The 19,914-nt window shown below is 27.8% G+C and overlaps 1 protein-coding gene across 1 annotated transcript in view; it reads right to left on the bottom strand.

Annotated features, from left to right (window-relative positions):
- Positions 1 to 2,922: 2,922 nt before the first annotated feature.
- Positions 2,923 to 19,914, bottom strand: part of LOC113370376 (lipase member H-A-like) — a 66,594-nt gene continuing 49,602 nt past the window's right edge. The window contains exons 3-9 of the mRNA XM_026611041.1: positions 6,438 to 6,606; positions 6,159 to 6,307; positions 5,790 to 6,050; positions 5,366 to 5,491; positions 4,513 to 4,575; positions 4,260 to 4,434; positions 2,923 to 3,010 (exon numbers count right to left, since the gene is read on the bottom strand). Coding sequence (XP_026466826.1) covers positions 2,923 to 3,010; positions 4,260 to 4,434; positions 4,513 to 4,575; positions 5,366 to 5,491; positions 5,790 to 6,050; positions 6,159 to 6,307; positions 6,438 to 6,547 — 972 coding nt within the window. The 5' untranslated portion in view covers positions 6,548 to 6,606. The remainder of the gene's footprint in view (positions 3,011 to 4,259; positions 4,435 to 4,512; positions 4,576 to 5,365; positions 5,492 to 5,789; positions 6,051 to 6,158; positions 6,308 to 6,437; positions 6,607 to 19,914) is intronic.

Below are 19,914 nucleotides of genomic sequence, written 5' to 3'. Positions count from 1 at the left end.
CAGTTATAAAATTATGTTTGGTTTTAAAGTTTAGTCCGTTCCAAAATTTATATTTTTTTAAATACAAATTGATATATATATTTTTGAATCACACATTTTAAATTAAATGTCGAGGATTTTATTGAATACGGTTTTGATTATAAAAAGTTTTTAATATAGTTGATATGAATACTTCACAAAATTTCGACCCTAAACGGAATGCGATGATGCAAAACAAGCCAAATGCACGGTCGTCAGCAACCCCTTCGAGAGCATGCACAGCAAGTGAGTAAAATATTGGGACTAAAATGCGCCTGTGTTATAGATACTTGAATGCACATTATTTTTGTATTATTGTATTATTTGTATAGCCGAAATTAGTAGTTAAACAATATAAAATTAAAGCTTTTACTTCGAAGAGTTTGTAAAATAAATAATATTTTTTCCATTAAGAGAGAAACGAATGCTTAAAAGGTCCTCCTTATATTATTTAATGTTTTTTTAAACAACCGTTTGTGGAATTATTTTGTTGGTTTATATTATATTTTCCTTACTTTCACAGGACATTAAATTATTTCATTATTATTATTTTTTGCAGTAGAAATTTTATTAATTAATAAATGAGTTAAAATTCTAGCAGAAGATACTCCAGTACGAAATGAGCATGACTATGCTTTTAAATATTTGTTGAAATTTAGATGATCTGCGCCAACTGCGCATTATTGAATATTCTCTAATTTAATTATAACTCTCTTCCCTTACCTTACCATGAAGACTACAAGAATGGCGCCACAAGAACCACCGGTAGCCAAGGTCCTGCGCCAACACGAGTTCGATCATCGGTTCCCCAACCACAACCTTCGAATATGGTATACGGAAATGGTAACATGAATTCTTCTCAGATGCTGCGACCACCAGCAGGACTTCCTAGCCACTTGCAACGCCGACCCAGCGCAACGCCCTCATCCTCGTCGTATCGATCCTATCAGCCCCCGATGAACAACAAATCTCCTAGGTAAATCAAAATCATCAGATCAATAATTAGAAGTATTTCAACTTGTTTTTTTACCAGATATCGCAAACCGCCAGTATCGCAGACTCACCTGCAAAAGGTACCGCAGAAAGTCACTCGTCCTGCAGCAAGCTGTGGAAATTTAGACCAGCAACAACGCTGTCAGCAACAAGTTTACGAGCAGCAGCAAATGCAACAACAGCAGGTGCAACAAACTAGATCCGAGCCGGGCGAAGAAGCAGGAGGAGACTATATTAATGAAATCCAGCAGTTGCCAATTAGCCCTGAAGTGGAAGAAGTGCCTCAACCCAGTTTTGTTGAACGCTACATGAATCACATGAAGGACAAGTTGACCAACGATAGGCAGAATGACTTCAGATGGGACTGGTAATAAATAAAAATTGAATTATGTTATTTTTGGTACTTCTAATATAAAATTTATCACACTGTCAGTTTCTCAACAGATATTCATGGTGCTTAGCTAGGTTTTGCTCTTTCTACAGAATCTTCTTTCTATATTAGATTGTGTTAGAATCTAACAGTTAGATCTTGTTTAATGTGAAGTGAATTTTCCAGGCCTTCTGCTGCTGTTGGTGATGTTAAAATGGACATTGCCAGAGTCCTGCAGGCAACAGATATTGAACAAAATGAAGATCCAACTCGTCCACGTGGTCATGTAACAATATTGCCAGAAACCTGCCAGATCACATTGCAGGCGTTGAGGAATAAATATGAAGTCCTCTCACAGGTATGGTCTCCGATAAGTTTCAGTAAGTATATTTTTAATTCTATAGTATTTTACTATGTTTTTTATATTTTTGGTAGGAATATAACGCCCTTCCGATGGAGTCCGATACGTTGAGGACAAGAAATCGTCGTGCATTGTTGGAACGAGAGTTGACTCAAATTGAAGAAGGATTACATGTGTTTTCGAGAAATAGAGTTCACGTTCGCGATTTGAGCATACAAAACGAAGCCTAAATTAGCTTATAAGTTTATACTATATTTTCTGCATATACTCATTGATAATCTGTTTTTATTATAGATAAATTTGCAATAATATGTTGTGTATAAAATTATTGTATACGATGAATAAAAATGTATTTTGACATTAACATTGCTGTTTTAGGATACTTATCTGTTAGGATATTTTTTTTGTGATTGGTGTTAAATAATTGTTTAATTTTGCATATTTTTATTCTTAAGAGTAAAAATATGCAAAATTGAGACTGGAATTCGAATACTGAACCGTTAGTCAAATTATAGAGAGTATTTGCACCTGGGCATCATCGAACAGCATGTCGCTTCTAAAACAAGTATCAGGTGTATACTTAGGCGAATTTAATAAACATATAAATATACACACACATATATATATATATATATATAAATATTAAAGTATATTTATAAATAATTCCGTCGCTATGCTTTCAAATACACATCGATAATATATATTGATCGATTTAATACTTTTAGGAAAGTCCAAGATTATGATCGTGATATTGTTTTAAAATCAGTTATATAATCTTATATATTAATATCAATTATCATAGATATTCCGATTATCAAAAATGTTAAAATTTCATTGTTCAATTTATCTTAACAGTTCACAATTAGAAATTTTACTTGAGATAAATCTTAATTGTAATTAACAAACACATACAAAGTTAAATAATGATAAAATTAGGTTTTGAATATTATGAGTCCCGAAAATAAAAATTTGGTAGGAATAAGTATTATTTAACTATTTTATATATCATTTATTTATTATAAAATTCACATCGACACTAATGCATAATAATTATTATAATTATTACTTATTACATCATTTTTAGCAAGTTTGTATTACAATACTTACTATTATAAGTTATTTTATATACATATTTACAATTATAATTAGATACTAATCACTTCGTATAATACGAAAATATTTAAATTTCGATTTCCGTTGCGCTTTCATCAGGTGTCTGCGAAAATGGACTTTCTTTATTCGTCTTATTAACATAGATTCCTTTTGCTCTATATAAAAAATAACAAAAATATAATAAATAATGAATAAAAAAATAACATAAATCAATTTATACTGTTAAATTTTAAAATTTAAATGTGATGGATAAAAATAAAATTTTATAATGTATTTTTTTATTTATTTATTGGCTTTTGATATACATCAAAGCCAGTTGTTTTATTATGTTTCATTTTATGTTTGTCTATAATTACTTCTACGGATATTTATTTTATAATTGTACCAAGGTAAAGTGTCTGCAAATATTGTACTTCTATCTTAAGATTCAACTACTTGAAGAAATTTTTAAAATCCAATTAGAGATTACACGATTTTTTAACTTTCAGGGTTACGGAATCTATTCTATTTATTACTAATTTTTTAGTCAAGCTTTTTCGACGAATTTTCTTTGAATGTTTTGAAGATAATTTAAGTTTAATATAAGTGTATTTATAAAAAATATATTCAGCAAGTACATATCATATGTACAACCTAAAACTGAATGAATGAAATTTTTCTACCATTTTTTGTATCATACTAGATTTGGTAGAAAATATGATATCATAATAATATTCATGATATCATTATAAGCATAGCAAAAAAATGTGTAAAAGATTTTATTTATTTAAATAAGAAAAAATACATTTATTCAAATTTTAAAAATACATTAAAAAATGAAGAACTATTTGAAGATTGAATTTAGAGGTTTCTTAGAAACTTCTTGAGGAAATATGTTGTTTGAGAACTTACGGGATATATTTCTAAGTGATGTAAGAATTGAATGTCCATCAATTTTTGTATCATACTAAAATGTATGGAAAATTATTTATAATCTAAACATAAAAGTAGCTTTAACCAAAAAAATTATTCCAAACTAGATTAAAGCAGAGAAGTTTCCAAAAAACACATCAAGAAAATATGTGAGATCGTCTAGAATATATTTTTAAATGATTTATTCCAATCATTTTTTGAAGTACGTATACGAATATAAACAATTTTAGTTATTAATAAGGTTTTGTAAATTTTAAAATACTTTTTTCATCTGATTTTTTTTTTCAGATATCCCTACAAATGCCGAGGATACCAAAATAACAAAATACCAAAGGCTGCCGAGGATGTTGCGTAAGATCTTTAGAATTTTATTGAATTTAGTGGTATTACCATCACATTTGTTTTATTATTCTCAAAGTATCTGTTGTTAGATACTGTTAGGCATATATAACATCAGTATAATTAGTTTAAAGTGATTTAAAATCGACTTACCGTCCGCTGTTCGACATGAGACCGTTTTCCGTGCCCATTTTCACCATTTCGTTGATAACGGTGCACTTTTTATCATTCTTCAGTTCCTCATAGCTCTTACAATTGTAAGAAACAAACGTCTTAGGCAGGAATGTCTCGACAAATAATTGGTGTGATCTACTATGAGAACAAGTACCTAGGAGGAAAAGACATATTAATAATAGGAAAACCATAATGTAAATTAAAAGTAGTGTTTTCATATGAATATTGTTACCTGCAAAATCTAGTCCGCATCCAGGTTGCTTAGAACCTCCGTTAGGATAAAAGTCTGCATGACCTAGTTTCATTATAATCTTAGAATTAATAGATCTCACAAATATATTTCCAACTTATTCCTAAACGATCAATAACAAAATATAAATCTATTATACCTTAAAGAATTAATAACGCGTATCATAAATTGGAACTAATAAATTTTGATTGCTACAAATATAAATACAAATATTTCTTTTAATAATTTATAAGAAAACGGTAAATAATGCTCTGTACTAATAATTATGGTTATAAATCTTAAAATTATTTATGGTTTGGCCTAGTAGTCACACTATATTATTAATGAAATAAATACAACAAAGACTCAAATATCAAATCACAGAACTGTTCATGGAACCCGTTCAACTCATAAATCAAAATTGAATATAAAATATAATTGTTATTATTAAATTATCATATTTGTATACTATGTTATATATATAATCATTATATGCGTATGTATATTTATAAAAAACTATAGAAAATTTTAAAGTTAAGATTTTTCATACTTTAACATTTTTCCTGAGTTAAAAGTTATTGCAATATTTTGGGATGGAAATTTTGATTTAATTGAAAATCCAAGCAAATTTTGATCAAATTACAAATTTTCGTAAAAAAAATATTTTCAATAAAAAAAATAAGCATAAGGTAAAATTGTATCATTTTTGGACTGATCTCTCTGATTTTAATATGGTCAAGGCAAAAATTACCATTGATATCGTGGTAGCTTTTTTTAATAAGGATCAATGATAAGCTGTGTTTCTTTATAAATTAATGATTAATGAAAATTATATAATCATTATAAGATTTATTACCCAAAGGGCTAGCAAAAGATAGTGTTCCACCATTTGTATGGATAACTTCCACGTATTTGGCACAATCTGTGGAAAGTCTTTCTTCCACCTTTTCCAGGGAAAATAGAGGCAAAGCAGGATCTAGACCTGAAAAAAGTAAGTGCACTTTTTGATCCATTCAATAACTTGTATGCCTTCAAAGTAAGCTGATATGTTGTTTAAAAAAAATAAAGGGTTTACAAAAACGTTGCAAGGCCATAGAAAATAAGCTAAAATTCTCAAAAATCATTTTATTTTTCAATTCGCGATTAAAATAATATAATTGGCTAATAAAAATAAAATAAAATAAAAACCACAGCAGAAAAAAAATATTAAAACTTAATATATAAAATACTCTATTGTGATGGAAATATTTTTTTATTGACTAATTTTCAATTTCCATTACCTATGATTGTGTGAACTTTATCCTTAAGATTTTTGTCGATATGTCGTCCAACCAGACCAACAATATGCCCGCCCAAACTGTGTCCTACCAAATGTAAATTATTCAATTTCAATTTAGATTTTTTGAACATAACATCGACCAATTGGAAAATTCGATCAGCAACTGGAAAAATCCTATTTCTTGCTGCTAAGTAATTAATTGTACTTGCTCCTGAATACCAATCGATCACGATCACGTTGAAATCACCATTCGCTAGGTAGCCTGGGATAAACAAATTATTATAAATCTAAATAAATTAAATAATCAATGATGAATTAAATCAACTCATGATGAATAAAAAAATAACCATACTTACATTTTTTTACTTACCTTTTCTGATATTTACATTGAATCCTGCAGTTGGACCAGTTTGCCATCCATGGCTCATAATTCGTGTCGGTTTGGAGTAATCGAAATACGATTTCTGAATAGTTGTTAAATTTTCAGGAATTAAGATTTGTGGCGCATCAGGATTTTTCCTACAATTGTAATTAACTCATTGTCATATTAAAATTTGTATTGTTTTAAAATATATTATATATATATATATATATATATATATATATATTGCAATTGTTATAAATAAAAAAATGTATTAATGTAACAAACCTTGTATACAAGTTAAAAATAACATCCTTTTGAGCATCAAACCTAGGTTCCACATTTGTTCCATCATCAAATAATTTAACTAAATGTATTTTACCCTCACCATCGGGCATAAATATATATTTTCGGGTTTCTTCATGAAATTCATCAGTTCTTATAAATTGACACTGAACTATAAAATAAATAAAAAATTAAATTCTTGGAAGAAAATTGATGCACTGAATACAATGTAATTTTATATAAAGAGTTATTCCTCAATATTAACATACTTTCAGCGAGTAATACAAATGCAGTTATGAATATATAATACTTCATTATATAATGGCTTAATTTTTTTATAAATATATTACTATTATTTTTAAGTTAATGGTCGTTGCACAAATATTTTACTACTGCAAGGTATAATTCCGTTGCATATTTTTTATAGTAAACACTTATCAAATTCTACGTAGATAAGCACATCATAAATATCTTTTGGAGATTAATTATTGATAAGATTTGCAAATAATTATCTAAAAAATCGGATTAAACAATTCCGAAGGAAGATCATTGGCGGAAACCCAATTGTCATCAGAAAACAATCAATTTGATTTCTATCTTAATTAATACGTATCAGACAATATGAATTGGATAGAAATACTTTTTAATTGAAAAGTATTTCTTAATGTCTAAAAATTATATTGATACACGTATGGAATAGACGTATATAGACAATTGATAATTAATCAGCATGATTTGCTAGAAAGTACCAAATTATCAAAAACACAATATACGTATATGCAAATTAAAATGATTAAAAGTTCACTGATTTTTACAGTCTTATCTGTCGAAAATGGACTATTGGCAATCGACGAATCATTATTAGAATCATTACTGACGCAATTAAATTATCCACAAAGACTTCAACAACCCATTTGTAGTGGACGTCAGATTTACCCATTTTTGTAGATCTTTTATTTTTCTTAAACTATAAATCATCTTACTTTAAGCATGTACAAGTTGTTGAATGGACCAAGAAAGTGCACTTTATTTTTTTCAGGTCTAGATCCTGCTTTGCCTCTATTTTCCCTGGAAAAGATAGAAGAAAGACTTTCTGCAGATTGTGCCAAATACGTGGAAGTTATTTATGCAAATGGTAGAACACTATTTTTTGCTAGCACTTTGGGTAATAAATCTTATAATAATCATATAGGTTTTATAAACTTATCAATTTATGAAAAACTTAAAACTTGTCATCAATCCTCTAATATAAAAAAGCTATGGAATGAATGATAATTTTTGTCTTGAGCATATTAAGAGAGATCAGTCCAAAAGTGATTTTGGAAATGTGAAATTTTGAACTCGTGCTTATACTCTCATTGAGTCACTACTATCATAGCTCAGGAGAACATCTATTATTTTTACCATGCCATTTGTATATTAAGTTTTATGTCGCATTGAAAGTTATACATTATGAGTTATAAACTTATATTAAGTTCAAAATGTGTGCCATCGGCACAAATACATGACTTTTAATACGTAGAACTAATACGGTAAAAACGATTGTAAACATCTACATCATTATTATTTGACAATAAGCTAGCAAATTGGAAAAAGTACGTTTTCCATACGGCATTATCGATAACTGAGGTAGAATGCTCATTTGTCTCATTCCTGGTACAAATTAACCTTTAATCTCGACAATGACATTTCAGACATCTATAATGACAAAATATATGAGAAAACTTAAGATTTGTCCTCAATTTGAAATATATAAACTAGTAGTTAAAAGTGGATATGGAAAAGCTAACGGTCCGGATCAGATCCAGGCTCAAAATGGTAATTGGATAATTATAAATTATTCGTGGGCGTTTTCATCTTTTACAGGTATTAATTAATTTATTTTTATTTTTTAAATTTGCATATCTCATACATAAAACTAATGGCTTCTAAATCCTTTAAAAAGATATGGAATTGTATACTGGTTTGAATTAATTATCAAAATGTGAAGAATTTGATTGTTTTTATTGCAAATCATTACTCTCGCTGGATAAAAGATTTTTTATGTGATTTATGGCCAGTCTTAATTTAATCATAAATAAATTTAATCAAAAGATATCTTATCATAAACAATAATAATAAAATCCATATATCAGTTACTACCATATAATTTAACATGGTCAGTAATTCTAAAGGGCTTTTCTGCAATTCAAAATTGTAGAAATCCAATTTAAATTAAAAAAAATAATTAGAAATAAATTTATCTATGAAGAAGGTAATTATTAATAACTTATTTGTAAACTATTAGTAAAATTTTTATATATTTGTTCAGAAGCCAAAAGCACAGCTTGGGATCTTTTTGGGAATATTTGAACAAGGGTTTTAACAAATGTCGTATCTAAATTAATATAAAATTTTAGATGTCGTAAGTTTAGAAGTTTTCTGGTATTTCTGGTAAGAGTATTTTAGCAAACTTTAGAAAAAATTAAATTAAAATACGTATTTTTGGGTACAATTGTTTGTCCGCAATTTAGAGAGTCAACCTGTATTATTTAAAATTAGAAATTCACGAATTATCACGTGAGGGAGGGGGGTCTAGTAAAATACCACGTGTATTTAATTTTTACCTGAATTTTTAAAAAATGGGTTAATTTTGAATATCACCACATATCACGAAGAGGGAGAAGGGTTCCCACAAAAATCCTTAAAAATCGATCACGTGTTTATTGGACGGCTCCCATATATTTATTTATTGATGATTTTATTGATGATACTCTTAGGACGCACGAATCAAGCACCTTTTGGACGTAAAGAAACGCAAATAAATAGTAAGTCCATTATTACCATAATAAAATTTATGCAAGATTTTAGTTGAAGTGTTGTTGAATGTTGTTGAATTGAAGCAACAACGGATATATAGTAGTTGTATTCGCGTTTATGAGCATTATTTATACGTATTATTATCCAGAGCCGCTTTCTCTCGGGCACTCTGCATATCCGCCGGATTAACATTAACATTATACGTTCCCTGACTCGTGGTCATATACAATTATACATACTGATACACCAATTGTAAATTGTCTTAAATTTGTTATTTTAATTAGACGAGATGCTAATTGTTGAAATGGGTAAATGAAACGCTAAATGCTTCCTGTGGGGAAAACGATAGTTTATTGAAAATGTTTGTTACAAACAGCGCTGCCTCTATGTAACAAGTGCATATATCGAGACCCAGACCCAGAAGAGACTATAATTTTGAAATTTTTTAAATTAAAAAACAATTATTGAAAAATCCTATACGCTAATATAAGAGAATTTTATCCATCAATACTAAAGTTGGCATAAGCTAAATGCTAATATATCATATTTATAAAATCTAAAATAATACTAATGCTAATACATCATATTTATTCAAGTTCAAAGCTCTTTTAAATTTATCTATAGTACTAATGATCACTAATTTTAATTCGATCAATGAATTTATTAATATTTATAATACATCAATTAAATGATTAATTACCATCTGTACAATTTTTTTGTTATGAATATTATGAATATTTTATTAATTATTATTAGTACAGCATTTCCAAATCCTGGAGCTACTCTATGTGGCTATGAAATTAAATTAATAAATATCTCTAAACAAGCCCATCAATTTATATAATAGTAACATAGCATCATATTAATAATTAATATATTAATGAATTTTTTACAAGCGTTTTTTATTATTTTATAATAACTATTGTGGATTTATTATATTACACGAAATTTTGTTTTAAATGTTTCAATAATATATTCTCCATTAGAATTGTTTCATTTGTGCCTAGTTTTTAAGAGTGTGTATGAAATCTATTTTTTTATTAATGATTGTCTGATAATATAAATTATACATATTAGCATAAAATTTACTGCTAATATAATCATCAATTGAATTAAAGAAAGTAACACTCCATAAAATCGCTATATTTACTATCCACCTCTCCACATATGCAAATTGTGCAACAATTTCAAAAAATAAAATTATATTAAAAAGTGAAAGATATTTACAAAGTTCCTTATATTGACGGTGCATTTTCTCAAACGTGTTATTTATTTATTTTAATTGAAAGTAGCATTCTTAACCTGTTCTAGCCTATACGACAAATGTATGTGGAGAAATGTCCTATACATTGAAGTGTAATTCATGATTTTTTTGCATTATTTCAATAGAATTATAACGGAAATTATTAGCAAAAAGACGTAGAAATATGTTCAAATGATATATAATTATACTTACATCGGAAACTCCGAGAGGTTTTTATTTGGAAAATATTTTTGGCTCTTGTAATAAGCAAGGCATATTTTAAAATTAACGGCTTTATGAATATTATGAAATTCTGTAACATTTCTAATTCAATATTTTGCAATAATAAATAAATAATGGTTTCTATTTTTAATATCATCATACTTATAACAATTCTATTAATATTTTCTAATTTTTAAATTCTTTCTGAAATTGATTGACGTTATATCTATTGATATAACAAATGTTATCAATCTCATAAAAAAACAATTATTGTGTAACACTCGATAATGAATTCAAATGAATACGAAGCACTTTCGGTTTCTTTCAACAAAAAATCGGCGTGAATCTCTTCGAAAATTGAACAATATTAAATTTCTCCGACATGTCTTCAATCTTTTTATAGAAATTTAATCATAAAAATAAATTTGGATTCTGTTCTCCGTAATATGTAATTAATCCTAAATCAAGTTGGATATTCGTTTCACGGTCCTGGTTTCCTTACCAACGCAAGACCATGGTGAAAATAGTAATATCATATTCGGCATTTTGAAAAAAAAAACACTTTTCCTTTGTATGGAAGTAAAAAATAACTCGATTGGTCAGCTTTAATTTCCTAAACCCAATATCAAATTATTAAGTTCCACTGATCAGCCTTTAGACTTTAGAGTCTATGATGCACCAAGACATGATAACTTTTCACTTTACATAACTATTTGTGCGTGCATGGGAAAGCCTAAAAAATTCTTGTTGACATGTTGATTTTTTATAATTTGCATACCGTCATGTTCGATCTTAATGGCCTGTTATTTAGTTATTCGTGCGTATGATATGACGAACCGATAATTTCTCCTGCACCTTCTGATGCACAATTTGTAAGTCACGGCAAGAAAGTGATACCGACCAGTCGGCGAATTAAATATTAGACGGCGGCGATTGTGAAAGCTACTACTCTCTTCTTCTCATAAAACCGAAGGCTGCTGTTTACGAACACGACAGAATAATTACGGAATTTGTAAGGTAATCGGAGACGAAATTGGGTAATAGATAGTAATAGACACCTTTGAAACATTATGCACCAGCATACTTCTGTATACTTCACCAGTCTGCGGATAGTAGCTATGACAACATGATACAGGAGGGTTAACAAGACCAAGATCATCGAGACCTAGAATAAGATACTATTGAAAAACGATAGTTACCACTGTTACAAAAAGCCCAAAGCTTCACTATATATTTAGGATGTTAAAACAGTTTGTAAAGAAATTTTTTATTACCAAAAGAACTCTTAAGCGAGTACTTATCGATTTTGATTTATGTGAATATAATAACTGCATATTTTCCGTTAGAATCATAAAAATCACCGGCGACACGATCGCAGAATCATTACAATGTACTAATGATCTCTAAGTAGGTAGACATATATAAGCAAAGAAATTATAAATATCACTAATTATCCGCTGAAACCTAAATACAATAGTAAAATCCGTCATATGTTATGATTTATTATTAGGATGTTCATATTAATAAGTGGGACAGTTTTAATAGACTTCACATTTTCCAAGATCCGTTCAACTTATAATCATCGACGATTAAAATGTCATTTTTTCCTTTATAGGTGCATTTGAAAGAGAAATTGTTCTAGTTTTGTCGGCGTCAATTGCCCATAAACAATTTATTGTGACCACTGCCAATATCAGCAACTGCAGTATTTACTATTTTGATATCAAAACGATTCCGAGGTTTTCTCGAACTTATTTCATGGATTAGTTGTAGATCACATTGTGGTAAAGACAAAAAAGATAGTTTTATGTGAATTTTATTGGTTTTAGACTTCGTATCGGTTCAATTTATGAGCAGTTATCTATAAAAACTGGTTCAATTTGATGATAGAGAATCAAGGATATAGAATTGGATCTAGGCACGTGCCAAACTTGAGGTAAAATAAATTTAATACATTGATGAATAAAATACTATACTTTGATATATCACTATCACTCTTTGTATTTTTACTTAAATTTCAAAATTGTATCTATTACTATTATATAAATCTTTTTATTTTCTGTCATATATTATATTACATTTTAGAAATTCTGTGCATTTGCATAATTATAAAAAATTTGTAATACATTTTTTAGTATCTATATAAAAATAATATATTCTGATATATCACTGATCATTGAGAATTTAGGTATCTAATGGTGACACTGGTATTGAGGTTCAACACATTAACATGTCTTTATTGATTGTGATGTCAGTAAGCCAGATGCGGTCTACATTTATGGTTATAGAGAATACTAAAAAAATAACTGAAATTAATATATTTGTTAAGATAATAAATAAACTAGACAAAGTCTATGTATGAATTTGTATGATGGGTACACCAACGCGTTTTCCGACACTTTTTCTTCCAATATCCTGTTTGTGTAAAGTTCATATGCAACTAACTTTAACTTTAAAGTTTTACAAAAATTAGCTACATGTTTGTTAAGTGTTTTAAACAAATTATCTTAACGCTAATTCATGTTAGGTAAATTATTCTCATGCCCTTGTTTGGCTCGGTCAGACTTGTTTGGAGTTCAAACGCCCAGATTATCTATTGTAAACAGGGTATAACGTTTCAAGTTACTTTTAGCGAATTCGATACAGATAATTAAAATGTTTACGGTATTACACGGTTATGTTTCTCTTAATTTAAGCTCTGTAAAATATATTATGAACATACAGCATTGAGATATAAAACCAAAGACTTGAGCACTTGTGAAAATCACATGTTTGGTGTCACTAAGTATAACCACTACTGGTTCATTTTGGAACGAAATAAGAGTTATAATTATATATAAATTTAAAGGGGTATTCTAAAGAAAAATTAATTTTATACGATTTTTGGAATCACATGTTTGGTGACACTAAGTAGAACCACTACAGCTTTATTGTAGAATGAAATAAGAGTTGAAATTTTCTTATTTGTATACATTTATTTAAAAAGGTATTCTGGTCTAGAAGCATGAAATTTATGCGATTTTTGGAAGGCCGTAAAAAAGAAAACAATATTTTTAATATATTTTTTCCTATAAAAAGATAAATATTAGTAATTGTCATAAAGTATTTATTCTTGAAGGTGAGGAACAGGAAGGTCTAGAAAAATTGGCACCTGACCATACCCATGATTTCAGCCCTCCGAATAATTAGAAGAAAAATATATTTATATATTAAAGTCTAGAATAATGTAGATGAACCACAAACATGTTTTTTTCACAAAATAGCAACTGCCTATCAATCCAACTTTTTCTGATATTCTTGATTTTTTTGAAAAATAGTAAAAATCAGAATTTGAGGATAAACGTAGTTCATAGTGAAAAGATGTGTATGAAGAAGATTCTGTAAGAATTTTAAGTAAATCTGTCCAGTTCCATAAAGACCGTTTTGAAAAAAAATCATTCTAAGTTTCGTTGAGGAAGGAATCTGAAGTGGATTTTCCGTGATCAAACAGATATATTTCCAAAAATAACTTAAAATTTGAAAAATCCTCTTGTACACATATTCTTGAATAGTTAAACTTTGAAAATATCCAAGAAAGAAAATTGATTTTTTTTAAATTCTAGACCAGAATACCCCTAAGCGACTCGTGACTTAACTAATGACCAGTAGCAGATTTTTTTTTTTAATTTTATCAAGCAATTTTGAAACACTTTGCAGTATTTTTTCTATTCAATTATTATTTCCCAATATTACCTAACAATTTTCCAAATAATTCTCGATCATTTTAATTATCGCGCCAAAAGCTTTTCCAATTAGAAGCCCAAGAAGGGAGAGAGGGAAAAGTGTATCTCCGTCTCCGCCGTCTCCGCGTCAACGGGCAGCGACTCAAAGTTTAGTGTTGCTGCGAACTTCGCGCGAATTAGACGCACTGCATTATCTACAGCTTCCTCTGAGACACAACCGTTTTTAATTACATTTTATTACGAGAAGTGACTGTGTTTACGTTGAAAATTGAAATATATTATAAAGACTAAAAGAAAACAAGAAGACTGTGTTGAAATATTTTGTTTAACATTTGATTTCAATTTATTGAACTGTTCGGTAAAACAATGATTGATATTTGATGTGTGTTTTTGAACAGTGCTCTAGAGGATTTAACATAAGATTAACAACTTTAAAGGTAAGAATATTTATTTACATATTATAACAATCATATTTGTGTAATTTGCGCCGACAATATTAATATTAGTTGTGTACATACGTATTGCAAATTTTTACGTTTAAGTGCTGTCAAACCGCCATTTTTGTGTACCAAAAATTTATCAACATGGACGACAATGTTTAATAAATTAAAGTAATAATTTAGAAAATCTCAGAAAAAATTACACATCAATTATAACTGTATTATTATTTACGCGAATTGAATAGCAGATAATAATAAAATCAGTACTCACATGTAAATTTTCGTTGATATTTTTTTCTTCATAAATATATATAATTAAATGTGTATGTTGCATGTATGCAAATATGTATATGCATAAATAATTTTATGCATATGATTATAAATAAAACAAAGTTAGGGATTTTAATGCATGCGCGCGAATACATTTATATTGTATTAAAGATTATAAACATTATTGAAATTAATTAGAACTACATGAATATGACAACTTGTTATCAATGTTGTTTATGTCAGCCATGTTGAAAAATTTAGGAAAACTCAACGAAAATTTCACATAATAAAGTAACAAATTGTTTATGTGAATTGCAATTATAATAATCTATACGAGATTTTTCTAAATATTTTTTCCTTATTTAATAAAGATACACTGGTTACAAAATATTAAATACATACATGGCAATAGGGGTTGTTCCAAATATTACGTTGGCAAGATCTATATTGATAAATATTATGTCGGCAAACTTCATGATATTGAAAATGTTGCCAAACTTCACTATAATCATGTTTTCAATTTGGCAATTTTTTGACAGATAAAAACAAAATATATAAAGATAAAATAAAAAGATAAAAATATGTATATAATACTTTTTATTCAGCTGATTTTTGTCAATCATCAGTCTATTTACATTTCTACCCACGAATTCTCAACGGATGTATATAAAAACATAAATTCAATACGACAAGACAAAGTTTTCTAATGATCTGTAATTATCATGTTAGAGCCATAAAATCATACGCTCTAGACGTGCCTATGAAAAAGCAATTCATCACACTTCCTCTTATTTTTTATACAGTTTTTATTTTCACTTGATCTCACGAATTCTGATCTTTCTATTGTTTCACGAACACAGAAGGTAAACACACAGCTTCCCTGTTTTGATAATTGATCATTTCTTTCGTTTAATTAGCTGAAAATTTATCGCTAAAATCAAAATCGTATGAGAAAATAAGAGATTTCAATCGGTTTTCTCTACTTCCGCGAGATGAACGACTCAGAAACTATATGATACATTTACATACATATAAAAATATACATATATATATATATATATATATATATATATAATTATTATATAAAACTATTAGAATCATATATGTCTTTTAATATTTCTCATGGTTGAAATCGCGGCATCTAAGAAGTCACTGTACCACAAGTACAGTTTCTACTCAAATGCAATTTGCAAATTCCAGTATCAAAGATCATGTCTTAATACTACATAAAATATCAAATAATAAATGATATTTTATTTAATCAAGTTTTAATATAGAGTTTCTTAATAGTTTATGAAGCCTGAACTTAATTAAACGAAGGCTGTAACAAAGTTTCTCTTCTGTTATTGATATAATTGATATTAGAAATTTCTGATCAGGGTTATTAAATTTTTAATAATGAACTATTTGGATGTTTACACAATGAATTTTGAAATGCAATATTGTTGATTTTTTTACGTATTTGTTACAAAATGTTTATGGATTTGATTACTTGATTTCTAGTAAATGGGGTTAAAAATACATAGAATTATTTTATATTCTATTTAATTCTCAAAATTTCTGAGAGTTCTAACTTCAATAATAATCATATACAAATTTTGGTATGTTTATTTTTGGTTAAAATGCATATAGTTTCGTACATTCAAGGTATAAATAATACCCTAAATATCTATTTTAAGGCTAATTCTCTATAACCTTAGAATTAATTTATCAATAGTAGCCTTGCTATTTTCATTTTGCCAATTATTTCATATTTTACCTCAAAACTTTGCGGTTTATTATGGGGATTATACTCATGGATATTTTAGTATTTTCATTATTTTCAATTATATTCTTTATCATTTTATTATTTTCAAAACACAAATATTATTCATATATTTTATTATTCAATTTCTGAAGTTTCTATAAATCTTACTAAAAATTAACATCTACTTTCAAATGTTTAAATTTTATCTCATTTTGCAAGGAACTCAACATTATTGATATATAGTTTCCACAAATCTTAATAAAAATTAATAAAATGCTTCAAATTTCAAATTGCAAGAAGTCAACATTATTAACTATAAGTTAATATAATTAAAAATTAATAAATTGCTTCAAATTTAAAATTGCAAGAAGTCAACATTATTAACTATAAGTTAATGTAATTAGCTGAGAATTTTAGTGAACATAGTCAGATAGTTGTTTTGATTAAATGTGATTTAATTAAATTAATTAAATTAATTTAATTTAATTAATTTACATATTATATAAACATACTATAATATAAATTTTATTAGTTTCCGTAAATTATTATATAAGGAACTCTTCATTGATACTGGCTTATAGAGATCTTTAATTTCAAGTAAAATGAAAAATCTTTATAAGTCAGTATCAATGAAAAAAAAATTTAACATTACGTCATCGGAGTCAATTTATTTTATTATTTTTATTACTTGAATATTTATTATTATTACTTGAATGCACGTTAAAAGTATTTATTTCAAAAGCTGGGCTTCATATTTAAGTTTTAGCAATTTTTTTTACCCAGGAATTGTTTTATCCATTCGAGCAGAACGGACGGCATACGTTTCATTATTATTTTCATCATAAATATTTTTTCAAAATTTAATTATTACCTATAAACATGAAAAGCAAGCAGTTGAATAACAAAACTTGCAGCTAATTAAAACGTTATTGCAACAAAAGAAATCGTCCATTACCATAAAGAAACACGAGTGGCGAAATAAATTTGATTAATATTATCGCATTTCACGCATGTTAAAAATTTATAAAATTATTTCGATGTGTTTCCTCGACTAGAAGAAATCTCTTCCGTCCATTATCCGTTACTTTCTAAAGGCGCACGTGAACGCGGCTCAATTAAAATTATAATGTTTTTAATAATGATATACGATAATACATGACCGTACTAATTGTTAGGAATTATTATTATTATCGTGTAGTGGATCATCCACACTTGGATATACGATTTACTATCAAACGGTTTATATTTAATGATGGATTGATTTATATTGTTCTAAGATTATGCCAATTTAGTGCGCAAAATTGCAAATTGCTTCTATTGATACACATTGGTCTGAATTATTGTTCTTGCTTCCGAAGAAGATAATAATTTCGCAAAAAATCCAATTCTATTTGTATATGAATTAATAATAATGATTTGTAAAGACTATATTCGACCGACAAAAGACAATTTTTGCAACAAAAAATCTGTCTCTCCAAAATCGCTGGATATGCCTTTGCAAAAATGTTATAAATATCTTTTGAATCATCCAAATATTAAATCATCTATTTTTGTAAAAACTGTCATTTTTGCACTTTTTATCCATCTTCAAAACGCTATCAAAAGGAATCGAACGTTCTTTTGAATCATTCGAATCGGTTGATCCGTGCGCCCGAAATCGTGGACAAAAATTTGTATCCACACAAAACACATACACAAAAATCTATTTTTTCTAAGGTGAAATGTTCAACAAGTCTTGTAACGTAAATAAATATATAAAAAATTCATTTTAGATTTTTTGCGATTCCTGCAACTTCACTTACAGGAAGTTAGTTATTAAAAGATATTTTTTTCAAATTTTGTTCTTCCTCTCCAAAATCGCTGGACCTGCCTTCGCAAAAATGTAATAAATATCTTTTGAATCATCCAAATAATAAATCATCTATTTTTGTAAAAACTGTCATTTTTTACTTTTTATCCCGTATCTCCAGAACGCTATCAATAGGAATCAAATGTTTTTTTGAATCATTCAGATCGGTTGATCCATGCGCCCGAAATCGTGGACAAAAATTTATATCCATACAATACACATACTAATACATCTATTTTTTCTCAGGTGAAATGTTCAAGAGGTCTTGTAACTTAAATATTACGGGAAGTTAATTATTAAAAGCGTACAAATTAAAATTGAATCAAAAATTATGATTTTTAAAGATTATATTGGACCAACAAAAGACATTTTTTCTCCAAAATCGCTGGACCTGCCTTCGCAAAAATGTAATAAATATCTTTTGAATTATCCAAATAATAAAAGATCTATTTTTGTAAAAACTGTCATTTTTGCACTTTTTATCCTATATCTTCCGTACGCTATCAATAGGAATCGAATGTTCTTTTGAATCATTCAAATCGGTTGATCCGCGCGCCCGAAATCGTGGACGAAAATTTGTAACCACACAATACACATATACACACATATCAATTTTTGCTCAGGTAAAATGTTCAAGAGATCTTGTAACATAAATATATATAAAAATTTTCATTTTAGATTTTTTTGCAATTACTGCAACTTACTGAAAGTTTTTTATTAAAAGCGCACAAATTAAAATTGAATCAAAAATAATAATTTTTAAAGATTATATTGGACCAACAAAAGACATTTTTTCAAAATTCCTTTTTCCTTTCCAAAATCGCTGGACCTGCCTTCGCAAAAATGTAATAAATATTTTTTTAATCATTCAAATCGGATTCTTTGTTTTTTTCAAAAACTGTCATATTTTCACTTTTTACCCCGTATCTCCGGAACGCCATCAATAGGAATCGATTTTTTTTGAATCATTCAAATCAACTGACCCATGCGCCCGAAATCGTGGACGAAAATATGTATCCACACAATACACAAACACATACATCTTTTTTTTTCAAGTGAATTGTTCAGGAGGTCCTGTATTGTAAATATATATAAAAAAATTAATTTTCGATTTTTTTGCGATTACTGTAACTTCACTTACGGGAAGTTAATGATTAAAAATGAAAAATGAAAATTGAATGTATCGAA

This window comes from Ctenocephalides felis, unplaced genomic scaffold (genome assembly GCF_003426905.1).
Source record: "Ctenocephalides felis isolate EL2017-DRISC unplaced genomic scaffold, ASM342690v1 CF-g0.4_SCAFFOLD_01492, whole genome shotgun sequence".
Classification (NCBI taxonomy): Eukaryota; Metazoa; Arthropoda; class Insecta; order Siphonaptera; family Pulicidae; genus Ctenocephalides; species Ctenocephalides felis.
The sequence above is the reverse complement of the archived record's forward strand: the minus strand, read 5'-3'. Positions and strand labels throughout refer to the sequence as shown.